The sequence below is a fragment of the Heloderma suspectum genome, chromosome 3 (assembly GCF_057233095.1).
Source record: "Heloderma suspectum isolate Gila_16-S chromosome 3, 16-S_ref, whole genome shotgun sequence".
NCBI lineage: Eukaryota > Metazoa > Chordata > Lepidosauria > Squamata > Helodermatidae > Heloderma > Heloderma suspectum.
In genome coordinates, this window is record NC_139460.1 from 85,969,338 (window position 1) to 85,981,955 (window position 12,618).

The 12,618-nt window shown below is 42.7% G+C and overlaps 1 protein-coding gene across 1 annotated transcript in view; it reads left to right on the forward strand.

Moving 5' to 3' along the window:
- IFNGR2 (interferon gamma receptor 2) overlaps nucleotides 1-12,618 on the forward strand; it is a 29,179-nt gene that overhangs the window by 12,175 nt on the left and 4,386 nt on the right. Inside the window, exons 3-6 of the mRNA XM_084843647.1 lie at nucleotides 103-272; nucleotides 4,690-4,835; nucleotides 6,078-6,222; nucleotides 8,164-8,318. Coding sequence (XP_084699773.1) covers nucleotides 103-272; nucleotides 4,690-4,835; nucleotides 6,078-6,222; nucleotides 8,164-8,318 — 616 coding nt within the window. The remainder of the gene's footprint in view (nucleotides 1-102; nucleotides 273-4,689; nucleotides 4,836-6,077; nucleotides 6,223-8,163; nucleotides 8,319-12,618) is intronic.

The following is a 12,618-nucleotide window of genomic DNA, read 5'->3' on the forward strand; positions in this document are numbered from 1 at the left end:
CATATACCAAAACCATTTTTGCATTTTTTGTCATATACTCTCATTCAAAAATGCAACACTTAGGAATTCCACTAATTGTCTGCTCTTTGTATTATATTGCAGACGGTCGAAGCAACCTTGGGAAAATGTGAACTGCACAAATATAACAAAGCCTGAATGTGATTTTGATCATATCAATTATTTGTCCGAAATCGTTTTACGAGTTAGGGCTGAACAAGGGGAATTAAAATCTGCCTGGACTGAGACGGTTACCTTTCAAGCAAAAAGAGACAGTATGTTCTTTTCATTCCATTTCCTCTATTTGTCAGTGCTTCTGAAAAAATGTGATTAGTTTTGTGAGAACGTAATTTATGGGAGAAAAATCAAAGGGTAAGCAACAGGACTTACTATACTTCAAACAACAAAGAGTCTTGTGGCTCCTTAAAGACTAAGGGATGGATGCAGATTTAAGCTGGATCAACTGCCCTGGCAGAACTGAACTTCACTTCCCTCTTTTTTCCCACGACAGTCCCTCCACCACCACCAACCCCACCCCCCGGCCAAAAATGCCACAAGGAAAGTCAGGACACCCTGCTGAATGGGATGAGCTATGGTGTGAGGGGAACCCTCAAAAATCGGGCAGAGGGACCTTCCACAAGCGGAGCCCTTCCTCCCCCTAAAGAGGCAGATCCTGAATCCAACCCCAACAAATTTATTCTGGCATAAGCTTTTGTGGACATTTGCATCTGATGAAGTGAACTCTTGTCCATGAAAGCTTATGCCAGAATAAGTATGTTGATTTTTAAGATGCTGCAACAGATTAACATAGTTACCCACCTGGAAGTATGCTATGAACAGCCTTCTTACATTTGAGTCTATAAAGGCATGCTAGTGCTACAATAGCAGTTTGAAATATATGATGCCATCTAAGTTAGGACTGCACTGTCTCATTTGTGCTTGTGCATCTGAGTTGACTGTTGCACTGTTCTTAGTGCAAGAAACAGTTCAGCTGATGTTAGATACAACTGCGGAAGAAAAGCAAATGAGAACTTTATTGTTTGTTAATATGAAATATCCCAACACATGTAATAAGGTTGCTTTAGAGAGAAATATGAAGAATACCTGTCCTGTCCTTTGTTGTTGTTTATTCGGTCAGTCGCTTCCGACTCTTCATGACTTCATGGACCAGCCCACGCCAGAGCTTCCTGTTGGCCGTCGCTACCCCCAGCTCCCCCAAGGTCGAGTCCGTCACCTCCAGAATATCATCCATCCATCTTGCCCTTGGTCAGCCCCTCTTCCTTTTGCCTTCCACTTTCCCTAGCATCAGCATCTTGTCCAGGGTATCCTGTCTTCTCTTTATGTGGCCAAAGTACTTCAGTTTTGCCTTTAATATCGTTCCCTCAAGTGAGCAGTCTGGCTTTATTTCCTGGAGTATGGACTGGTTTGATCTTCTTGCAGTCCAAGGCACTCTCAGAATTTTCCTCCAGCACCACAGTTCAAAGGATCAATCTTCCTTCGCTCAGCCTTCCTTATGGTCCAGCTCTCGCAGCCATAGGTTACTACAGGGAATACCATTACTTTGACTATGCAGACCTTTGTTGTCAGTGTGATGTCTCTGCTCTTAACTATTTTATCAAGATTTGTCATTGTTGTCCTCCCAAGAAGTAAACGTCTTCTGATTTCCTGGCTGCAGTCAGTGTCTGCAGTAATCTTTGCACCTAGAAAGACAAAGTCTGTCACTGCCTCCACATTTTCTCCCTCTATTTGCCAGTTATCAATCAAGCTGGTTGCCCTAATCTTGGTTTTTTTGAGGTTGAACTGCAACCCAGCTTTTGCACTTTCTTCTTTCACCTTCGTCATGAGGTTCCTCAGCTCCTCCTTGCTTTCATCCATCAAAGTGGTATCATCTGCATATCTGAGATTGTTAATGTTTCTTCCAGCGATTTTAACTCCAGCCTTGGCTTCATCAAGCCCAGCACATCGCATGATGCGTTCTGCGTACAGGTTGAATAGGTAGGGTGAGAGTATGCAACCCTGCCGTACTCCTTTCCCAATCTTAAACCAGTCCTTGTTCCGTGGTCTGTTCTTCCCGTTGCTACTTGGTCGTTATACAGATTCCTCAGGAGGCAGACAAGAGGACTTGGTATCCCCATCCCACCAAGAACTTGCCACAATTTGTGATGATCCACACAGTCAAAGGCTTTAGAATAGTCAATAAAACAGAAAGAGATGTTTTTCTGAAACTCCCTGGCTTTCTCCATTATCCAGCAGATATTGGCAATTTGGTCTCTAGTTCCTCTGCCTTTTCGAAACCCAGCTTGTACATCTGGCAATTCTCGTTCCATGAATTGCTGGAGTCTGCCTTGCAAGATCTTGAGCATTACCTTACTGGCATGTGAAATAAGTGCCACTGTTCGATAGTTTGGACATTCTTTGGTGCTTCCCTTTTTTGATATGGGGATATAAGTTGATTTTTTCCAACCTGTTGGCCATTCTTGTGTTTTCCAAATTTGCTGGCATATGGCATGCATCACCTTGACAGCATCATCTTACAAGATTTTAAACAGTTCAGCTGGGATACCGTCATCTCCTGCTGCCTTGTTATTAGCAATGCTTCTTAAGGCCCATTCAACCCCACTCTTCAGGATGTCTGGCTGTAGCTCACTGACCACACTGTCAAATCTGTCCCTGATATTATTATCCTTCCTATACAGATCTTCCGTATATTCTTGCCACCTTTTCTTGATCTCTTCTGCTTCTGTTAGGTCCTTGCCATCTTTGTTTTTGATCATACCCATCTTTGCCTGGAATTTACCTCCGATGTTTCTAATTTTCTGGAAGAGGTCTCTTGTCCTTCCTATTCTATTATCTTCTTCCGCTTCCGCGCATTGCTTGTTTAAAAATAATTCCTAATCTCTTCTGGCTAACCGCTGGATTTTGGCATTTAATTGGGCATATCCCCCCTATCACAGTTGCCTTTTGCTTTCCTTCTTTCTTGGGCTGCTTCCAGTGTCTCAGCAGGCAGCCATCTTGCCTTCTTGGTTTTCTTTTTCTTTGGGACGTTTTTTGTTGCCGCCTCCTGAACAATGTTGCGAACTTCTGTCCATAGTTCTTCCGGGACCCTATCCACTAAATCTAGTCCCTTAAATCTATTCTTCACCTGCACTGCATATTCATGAGGAATATTAGTGAGCTCATATCTAACTGATCTGTGGGCCTTCCCTATTCTCTTTAGTCTGATTCTAAATTGTGCAATAAGAAGTTCGTGATCTGAACTACAATCAGCTCCAGGTCTTGTTTTTACCAACTGCATAGATGTCCGCCACCTTTGGCTACAAAGGATGTAGTCAATCTGATTTCGGTGTCAACTGTCTGGTGAAGTCCATGTATAAAGTCGTCTTTTAGGTTGTTGGAAGAGAGTGTTTGTTATGCACAGTGAGTTGTCTTGGCAAAATTCTATCAGCCTATGCCCTGCTTCATTTTGTTCTCCCAGACCATGCTTGCCTGTAATTCCAGGTGTCGTTTGACTACCCACCTTAGCATTCCAGTCTCCTGTAATGAAAATAATATCTGTTTTTGGCGTACTATCCAGTAGGTGCTGCAGATCCTCATAGAACTGATCTACATCTACATTCTTCAGCATCTGTGGTTGGGGCGTATATTTGGATCACTGTGATATTAAATGGCTTACCCTGAATTTGAATTGAGATTATTCTGTCATTTTTTGGATTGTATCTAAGCACTGCTTTAGCCACCTTATTATTAATTATGAAGGCTACTCCATTTCTTCTGTGGTCCTCTAGTCCACAGTAGTAGATCTGGTGGTCATTTGATGTGAAGTGGCCCATTCCAGTCCATTTCAGTTCACTGACACCCAAAATGTCTTTATTTAATCTTGACATCTCCCCAATAACCACATCCAATTTGCCCTGGCTCATAGATCTTACATTCCAGGTTCCTATGGTGTGTTGATCTTTAGAACATCGGATTCGTCGTTCACCACCAGCACCATCGGCCGCTAGCTGTCCTTTCGGCTTTGAGCTAGCTGCGTCATCACATCTGGGGCTAGTTGAACTTAGCCTCTGTCCCTCCCCAGTAGAATTTTGACCATCTTCCAACCTGGGAGTCCCATCTTCCGACGGTATACCGACATATCTGTGATTGTACTGATCCATTTAGTTTTCATGGCAAGAATACTGGGGTGGGTTGCCGTTTCCTTCCCCAGGGATTGTATTTAGTCTGACCTCTCTGCCATGACCTTCCCGTCTTGGGTGTCTTTACACAGTTTAGCTCATGACGTCATTGAGGTGCTCAAGCTCCAGTACCACGACAAGGTAACGATCTCCTTTGCTGGTGTCCTGTCCTATGTACTACCAAATCCTAGGAAAATACTTGTGTGCATGGAAACGCAGTCAATTTCTCTGATATGTATAGCATTTTCTTCCAGAGGTTTCTTGCAATGTTGAACAACACCAGAATCTTCCACTACAAGGGCTTATCCCACTTACTTAAATGGTAGTGGCAGGAAATCCTGCAAGTGTACATTCATGTGTGTATGCAGATCTGCTGCTTCTACTGAAATGTACTGATATACCCCACACAGAAGGCCCTCCTGTTCATAGATGTGAGACTTTGAATTGGATTGTGTTTGATCAAAACTAGTAAGAAATATATGCTTAACTGATATTTGTTTGACTTTACCCATTTTAGCTACTTTGGGACCTCCAAGAGCAATAAATATAATCGCAGAACCTAACTTGTTTATTGTAAGGTTCTTGCCTCCCTTTGAGCATACAGCACGTTTCCCTCCTTTTAAATATTCAATAGACTACTGGGAGAAGTCAACAAGTACAAAAGTAAGTATTTGTCTTTACTTGACAAGTTGGTAATGGAAGAATTTCTATTCATGATGTAGACATATAGGTGTATGTACTTTAACTGCACCAATGAGAGGTTTCAGCCAGCCAGAGGAATTATTCTAGTGAGAATTGTTTGGACTATTTCAGTAGGAAGTTTCTGAAAATAATAGTAAGTGTTTTGCAAAGTATTGTTATCTTGCAAGACCTCTGGAGTGCACTTATATTTTCTTCATTTCTGCAGCTGTTCTGATGCATTGATATTATCTTTAAAATGTTTGTATAATCATTTATACTAATAGCAATTTGAATTCTCTGAGAATCCACACACAAGAAGGAGGAATCAACAAGCTTGTAGGGAGTCCCAAAATTTGCAGAAGTACAAAAAATCTTTAGGGAAAATACCTTTTGGGAAGGAACCCCAAAATGTACTGAGCATACTCAGTGGGCATGGAATACTAATAGACCCTTGAGGGCAAAATGGAAAACGGGCAGGGGAAGATGGACTAGAGTGGCTGGAATCCAGAACAGGGAGCATCCATACTGCAACCTTTTATTTCAGGTCCCGCTTGTTCTTTGTAATGTGCAAAAAACCTCACTGAAGCTTTACAAATGCTTGTAGAATTAGTTCTTGTCCAATAAGAATATGGCACTAAGTTATATGTCAAGAGGTTATATACATGTACAAAAGGCAATCCCCGGGGTGTTTGGAAAGATTCAGCCATATATGCATCGAAGAATCCAACCCTTGATGGAGAGCTACAAGCAGTTTGAGGCATTCTTACAGAGAGAAACAGCAAATGCAGCTTGGGGTTTAGAGAAAGATCCCATTGGTATAGTGGGAGGATAGGCTCAGCTTTGAGCCCCTCTAATTGGGTGGGAGGATATCACTGTAAATGCTTGGGATAGGAACTAGCAACAGCACAACACAATAAACTAGGGCATTAGGCCACTGTTACTGTAAAGTTATGCCAGTGCCACAGGCAGATAGAGCTGTTTAAGATATTCTGGAGTGTACATTTGTAGAAGTCACAAGAAATCCTGGGGATAGCCCTATAGAATTCAGTGGGTTTAGAGCAAAAGTATTTTCGATAAATGGACTGTAAGTGTAAACTAGAACATCACTCCTTGGTCTATTTAGGGCCAAACTCTGAAGCTCATGTGAAATAGATGTGAGGTCAGTTCAGCTACAATTATTGCCATATAATAATGCCTTATTTTTCCCCTCCCGCTACTGCACAGCTGACAAAACAGACCATGAATACGGAATACAGCTTCAGGGATCTAAAGGAAAGGACAGAATATTGCGTTCAAATAAAAGTAGAGCTTCGTGAAATGAACAAAATATGTCAAAGTGATCCTTATTGCAAACAAACTGCAGCTACCGGTATGTATTTTTTTCATAAACAATACTATTTAGGGCGCAATCCTATGCATGTTTAGATAGAAAAAAGTCTTTTAACTATTTGTTAACATTTCTTAGGGCTAAAATGATATAGCTTAATAATTCAGATACCTTGTGAAGGAGATTTCAGCAGCTAAATAACTACCTTGAGCTATTCAATTGGCAATACATATAAAATAAATGTACTATGGGTGTGTAGCATTCTGTGCTTTCAAAAAGTCACATTAAGCTTGTTTTCATGGAATTTCTAGTTTTCTGTTGTTTGGGGTTTTGTTTGGTTTTGTTTGCAGAATTTGAATTTCTGTGTACCAAATATTTTGAAAGGAATCACTATGGAAACATGTGTATAGGGGTTAAAGGGGTAGGACAGGACAGGGAAGGAAAAACAGAAACCATTATCAAAAGGAAATGTCTGCTGTTCAGGCTGCTGGAAGTCTTAAAGTCTTTATGGTTTGTAAGGTTCACTTCAGATGTTTCCTATACAAAAAGCACATCTGTGTAAGATTTTAAAAGCATGAAATCTCTTTTGTGTGTATAATTATTGCACACGACTGTGTTGCTGTATGTACACATCGTTCTTGAACCAGAACCTGTGGCCAGTGGCAGCTTCCTAACACATGTACATACAGCAAATTTCATGTGTGTGCAATTATTGCTCATGACTATCTGTATACTGTTTTCACACTTTTTCCTGCACAAGGTATTTCTCATATAGGAAATACGTAAAAACGTTAAAATATCCCTTAATCATTATGAGGAATGTCCCATTAGATGTTCAGTTTTGCTCTCCTTTCAAGTGTGATGGCTAGAAACTTACTTTTTGTTATTACTTTTCTTTTTCTGCCCCTACCAGATTATGTATAACCTTTTGCTTCACAATGAGATTGGGGCAGTGTAGGTTCCTAGGCCCTAAGACTACGAGGAAGCAAAATAAGGTTACTGCATCCCCTTTTTTCTCCCCCTCAAACTGCTGAAAGTCCTAAACTGCATTGCATGAGAGTAATGCTCCCCAAACGCATAAAACATGAGACTAATTTTAGCTGTAATGAACAAGCTATTGATGTGCTTCCACTATCAAATTTATTTAGACTTCAGACAGAAGAGTAACTTGTCATATCAGATGGTCTGTAATTTTGTGTGTTAGTCCTTCACCCTGCTTCAGTTCATTAAGATTTAGATTTTCAGCCTTGAACACTGCAGTCCCGAATCATTCTATGAATGCACATTCTGCTGATTTCAGTGAACTGTCCTTTGTGTTATATGTACGATTAAGATGAAAGCAGTGATTGCTTGGACACAGGTTCCACTGAGCTCAGAGGTACTCTTCAGGATTGCAATGTATATCTTAATCCTAACTGAAGGGAAGCCACAATACTTTTTATACAACTTTTAACTGTTGTCAAACAAAGTATTTGTTGCTTTGAGAAGGTGTTTATCCTTTTCCTTCCCCAAATATGAGCTACTAGAGACTTTCAGGAAAAGATTTGACTGCTTAGTTCAGACTAAAATGTGAAATTCAACTACACACACCAAACTACCTACTCTCTACCCCTTCCTTTTACCATTTTGCCTCTGGACTCTTTTCCCATTTAGCTTCCTTTCCCTCAAGCCCTCTTTCGCTACAACAGCATACTGACATCCCCTCAGGAAGCCCTGTGTGCAATTTACTCCTAATAGCTCCTCCTGTCCCTAGGTCTTATGTGAAGTTTCTCCCAGCTAAACTGACATTTCACTTTCCTCACAGCAGCTGCCTTAGTGGTCAGTACTATATTTTTGAAATTATTGTGAACATTTTTTTGCAGCATTTCATAACCTGTTATCCAAGATTGAGAAATTGTTCATGTATAAATTCTAGAGATATTTTAATAAATTTGAGTCTAATATCATGTTAATAATATCTAGCAATGCCCTTTTCTCTTTCAGAGGCAACAACAATTCTCTCTGTCACGCTGATACTAGGATTTGCAGTTTTTATAATTGTTGCAATATTTTTGTGCTTGATTGTTATGAGGAAGTATCAAAGTACAATTAAATCTCTTTGGCAGGCTCCTCTAACAATACCATCCCACTTTGAAGAGGTATGTGTACTAATGATTTAAAGTAAGTGTGATTAGAGTAAATTATAATTGGCATAGGCGTATGATTTGATCCATAACTCAATTGCATCGAGCTGTGTTTTGGGGTGTTGTGCTAATTTCCCAGCCCTTTCCTCCACAGCAAACTCCAAGCATAGCTGTAGTTTGAAGACTACATGATATAGCTGCCATGTGTGTTTGTTTTGTGTCACAAGAATGGTGCTGTTTAAACTCGTTGCAACATTCTAAGTAGCTGCAGCACAGCAGCAGTATCATACTGTCTCTCCCCACCCCCATATGCCTTACATTTATTGGGGCTCAGATCTCTGTGTGAGCAGAGAGGAAAAGAAGCACAATGCCAGTGGTATTAAGGTAAATTTTGAAGTGTAGGTGCTCATCATGACAGCTCCCATAGCTACACCTCCAAGAATAATCCAAAAATTCAGGCAGCTGTGCTGATCCATAGCAGCAAACTAGTTCTAGCAGTATTCATCTCCACTAGGAACAGGTCTTTTGTAAAGCTGATTGGTCTTAATTGACCATTCCAGACCAAGCCACCCCAAAATACTTCCATTAAAACAGGGAGCAATATATTTGCTGGGAAAATTCATTTTCCCCAACTACTGTGAGGATTGCAGCTAAGCTCAGAGGGAATGGGGAATTCTCAGGGGGTGGCGGATGATGTCAGCTTCCCTGCTAATAAAAAAGGTGCTGGTGCTGCATCCCTATGAGCCCTGGGTTCATTACACCACTGAGTGGAGCACTAACACTGAACCAAGCCTTCAAATCTTGGGTTAAGCAGGAACCCTAGTTGGCTCTGTGATCAATGTCTGTGATGATGCAACTGTTTACTGCAGTTGGATGCTGCAAGGAAGATTTGCACGGAAGGGGGCAGCATGTGATCCTATGGTCTGGTACTGCTTTGTTTAACCCTTGGTAAGCAATCGAGAATGTGGTTCTGCACAGGATTATACTTGGCCCTAGGATAAATAGCTCCCTGAGCAAGGAGTGCCTTTGGTGTCGTTGTGTCGTCCGTCCCCCCCCGCCGGTGATCAGCTTTGCAGGACCACCCAGAGGGTTTATGGGGCCTGGTGCAGATGTGATGTTGGGGGCCCTGCTGCTGCCCCTACAAGGATCCATGCATATATGTACAAAGCTGGGGCCACATGAGAGATTACTGCATGCACAGACTACATCTGAGAATTCTCACCTGCAGCTCCTCCTTGCCCTGGGATTTATTTATTTATTTATTATTAAATGTATTAGTCGCCCATCTGGCTGGTCACCCAGCGTACAATAAAACAGTTTAAAACAATAAAATTCTACAGTAAAAACATTTTCTAAAATACCCTAACCCACCCCAAATGAACAACCACGTTTTTAATGCACAACGGAAGCTCATTAAAGAAGGGGCATGGCGGAGTTCCCTAGGGAGGGAGTTCCACAGAGTGGGGGCCACCACAGAAAAGGCCCTCTCCCTCGTCCCCACCAGTCTAGCTGTCCTGGCTGATGGGACAGAGAGAAGGCCATCCGAGGCTGATCTTGTTAAGCGGCCTGTCTGGTGTTGCTGGAGGCGCTCCTTGAGATAGACTGGGCCGGAACCATATAGGGTTTTAAAGGTCAAAACCAACACCTTGAATTTGGCCCGGAAAACAACTGGTAACCAGTGCAACTCCTTCAGCACTGGAGTGATGTGATCTCGCCAGCGGCTGCCTTTAATCAGGCGAGCCGCCGTGTTCTGTACCACCTGCAGCTTCCGAACCGTCTTCAAGGGTAACCCCATGTAGAGCGCATTACAGTAGTCTAAACGAGAGGAGACCAGGGCATGTACTGCCGATGGGACCAGATGGTCGGGAAGGAAGGGGCGCAGCTGCCATATCAGATGGAGTTGGTACAGTGCTGTCTGGCTCACAGCTGACACCTGAGCCTCCATGGACAGCTGGGAGTCCAAAATGACCCCCAGGCTGCTGACCTGGTCTTTCAAGGGTAGCCGTACCCCATTCAACACCAGGTCAACATCCCCCAGCCTCCTTTTGTCTCCCACCAAAAGTACCTCGGTCTTGTCAGGGTTCAGCTTCAGCTTATTCCTCCCCATCCAGCCACTCACGGTTTCCAGACATTTGGACAGGGATTCTACGGCCAACCTTGAAGATTTGAACGAGAGGTAGAGCTGCGTGTCATCCACATATTGATGACACCACACCCCAAACCACCTGATGAAAGCCCCCAGCAGCTTCACATAGATGTTAAATAGCTTCGGGGAGAGGATGGAACCCTGTGAGCGGCCACGGGTCCGAAACCTCCTCTCCTAGTGCTACCCTCTGGTACCTGCCGGAGAGGAAGGGCCAGAACCACCGCAATACAGTGTCTCCAATGCCCAACCCCTCCAGGCGGTCCAGGAGGATACCGTGGTCAGCGGTATCAAAAGCCGCTGAGAGGTCGAGGAGAACAAGGAAGGAGCTTTCTTCCCTATCCAATCATGCAGAATGGTAGATGTGCTTCATTTTTTTCTTACATGGGGATGAGAGAATAGGGATTAGGTGAGTACCTCCTCCAGACTCCAAAACCTTCTGGCAGAGCTTCTTTCTGCTTCCTGGGGCTCAGTCTCATAGGTCTTCTGGTTTTGCCCTGCTGCTGGGTTTCTCCACTACTCACCCAGGGAAGATTCTTCCCTGAAGGCTTGTCCTCACACCACTCCTATGCCTTTCCCTGTGGTAACTGACACAGAAAATTACTTTCCAGTGGCACCCTACCTGGAAATCTTAGGTGGTGTCCACTCACTCACAGAACTCTTCCTCGGCGAGCCTGGAGTTCTTTCTGGGATAAGAACAGGCTGCCTGCTGTGCCAGAGAATCCCTCCTTAAAGCCTTCTGTCCTTCCAACAAACTTTGTAACTGGGGCTACTTGGCCTGGCCCAATCAAGCCTGCCTGACCAATCTTATCTCTATTGCTGCCCAGACCTAAAAAGAGTTTATTTAACCATGATGGGTTTAGACTCCCTTACAGTTGGGCTGCAAGCCTAGCTAATAAGCAAGCCCCTCCCTTCCAGCCTCCAAGGATACATTGTACGGCCAGCTTAAGCTTCAAATTAGTATCTGTTCTGTTTCATACACAACCATGTAAAACATTTACTTCATCATGGCCGGGGAGAGGTCTTATGAAGTCACAATTATATGTTGAAATTCAGTGTAATCTTACACTCTAATATACCATTTTCTCGTTTTAAACAAAATAAAAAGAATCCAGGTGAGCAGTGTAGTTTTGTAGTTAGCACCCAAACAACCTGTAGAACATTGAAAGAAAGGTTACAGACACTTGTTTTTTGCCACCCTAACTCAGTGCAGACAGTACATAAAAAAAAAAACCAGCCACTGAGCTCTTCTTGGTGCCTCCCTTCAGCTCAGCTTTGTGCCCCCTGAGCTTGTTGTCCTGTGTGACCACCCAGTTTGCCCACCCTAAGGCCTGGCACTCTTTTTTTGGCTTCTGTTATGAAACCATAATTACTAATCTGTGCTTTTGTTTTTTGCTCTATGTGAATACATGTCTGTGCTCAAACACTGGATTGAGTGTATTTTGGTTCCAGCTTTACCTGAGTTAAGGTGCAACCCTGTGCATGTTTAGACAGAAAAAAAGGCCTACAACTCCCAGCATGTCCTAGCCAGCAATGATGGCTGGGGCATGCTGGGAGTTGTAGGCCTTTTTTTCTGTCTAAACTTGCATAGGATTGCAGCCTTAGTCACTCAGCTTCTCTTTCTTGATTTGTCAGCTAGATGGAAACTTAATATTTCACTAGCTTGTTTTTTCAGTGAACTGGTAAAATAGCCAGATAAAAGCTGTGATCACAAATGTATTTCTAGGGTTTGGTCCAGCAGAATATTTCTGGTATCTTCTTTATTTAGCAAGCCACTCCAAGCTTCTTCCTAATGAAAAAACATGGTGCTTACCTGGTATGTTATTGCAGAGATGACATGGGTGAACTTAATGAAGATAGGGTAGAGCAATGGCAAAATATTAGAACGAGATTATACGGCAGTTCCCAACATTCTGGCTCACTTCAGCATGGCTAAGAAACAGAACCCAAGATGCAGACTTAATTGTTAATGGCTTGAATCATTAGGAGCAGGGAGCAGTATTATCTCCTACCCCAGTGGTGTCCCTGACTACATGCATTTACTTTCGCCGCCATTGTGAATAGCTGCCATTCATTCTGATGTGAAAAAGTCAAGTGCTGCACTTAGGCGCTGAAGCATGGTATAGAATTGTTCTGCATATTAGGTTTTAATGATTTAATGCTTCTTTTTAG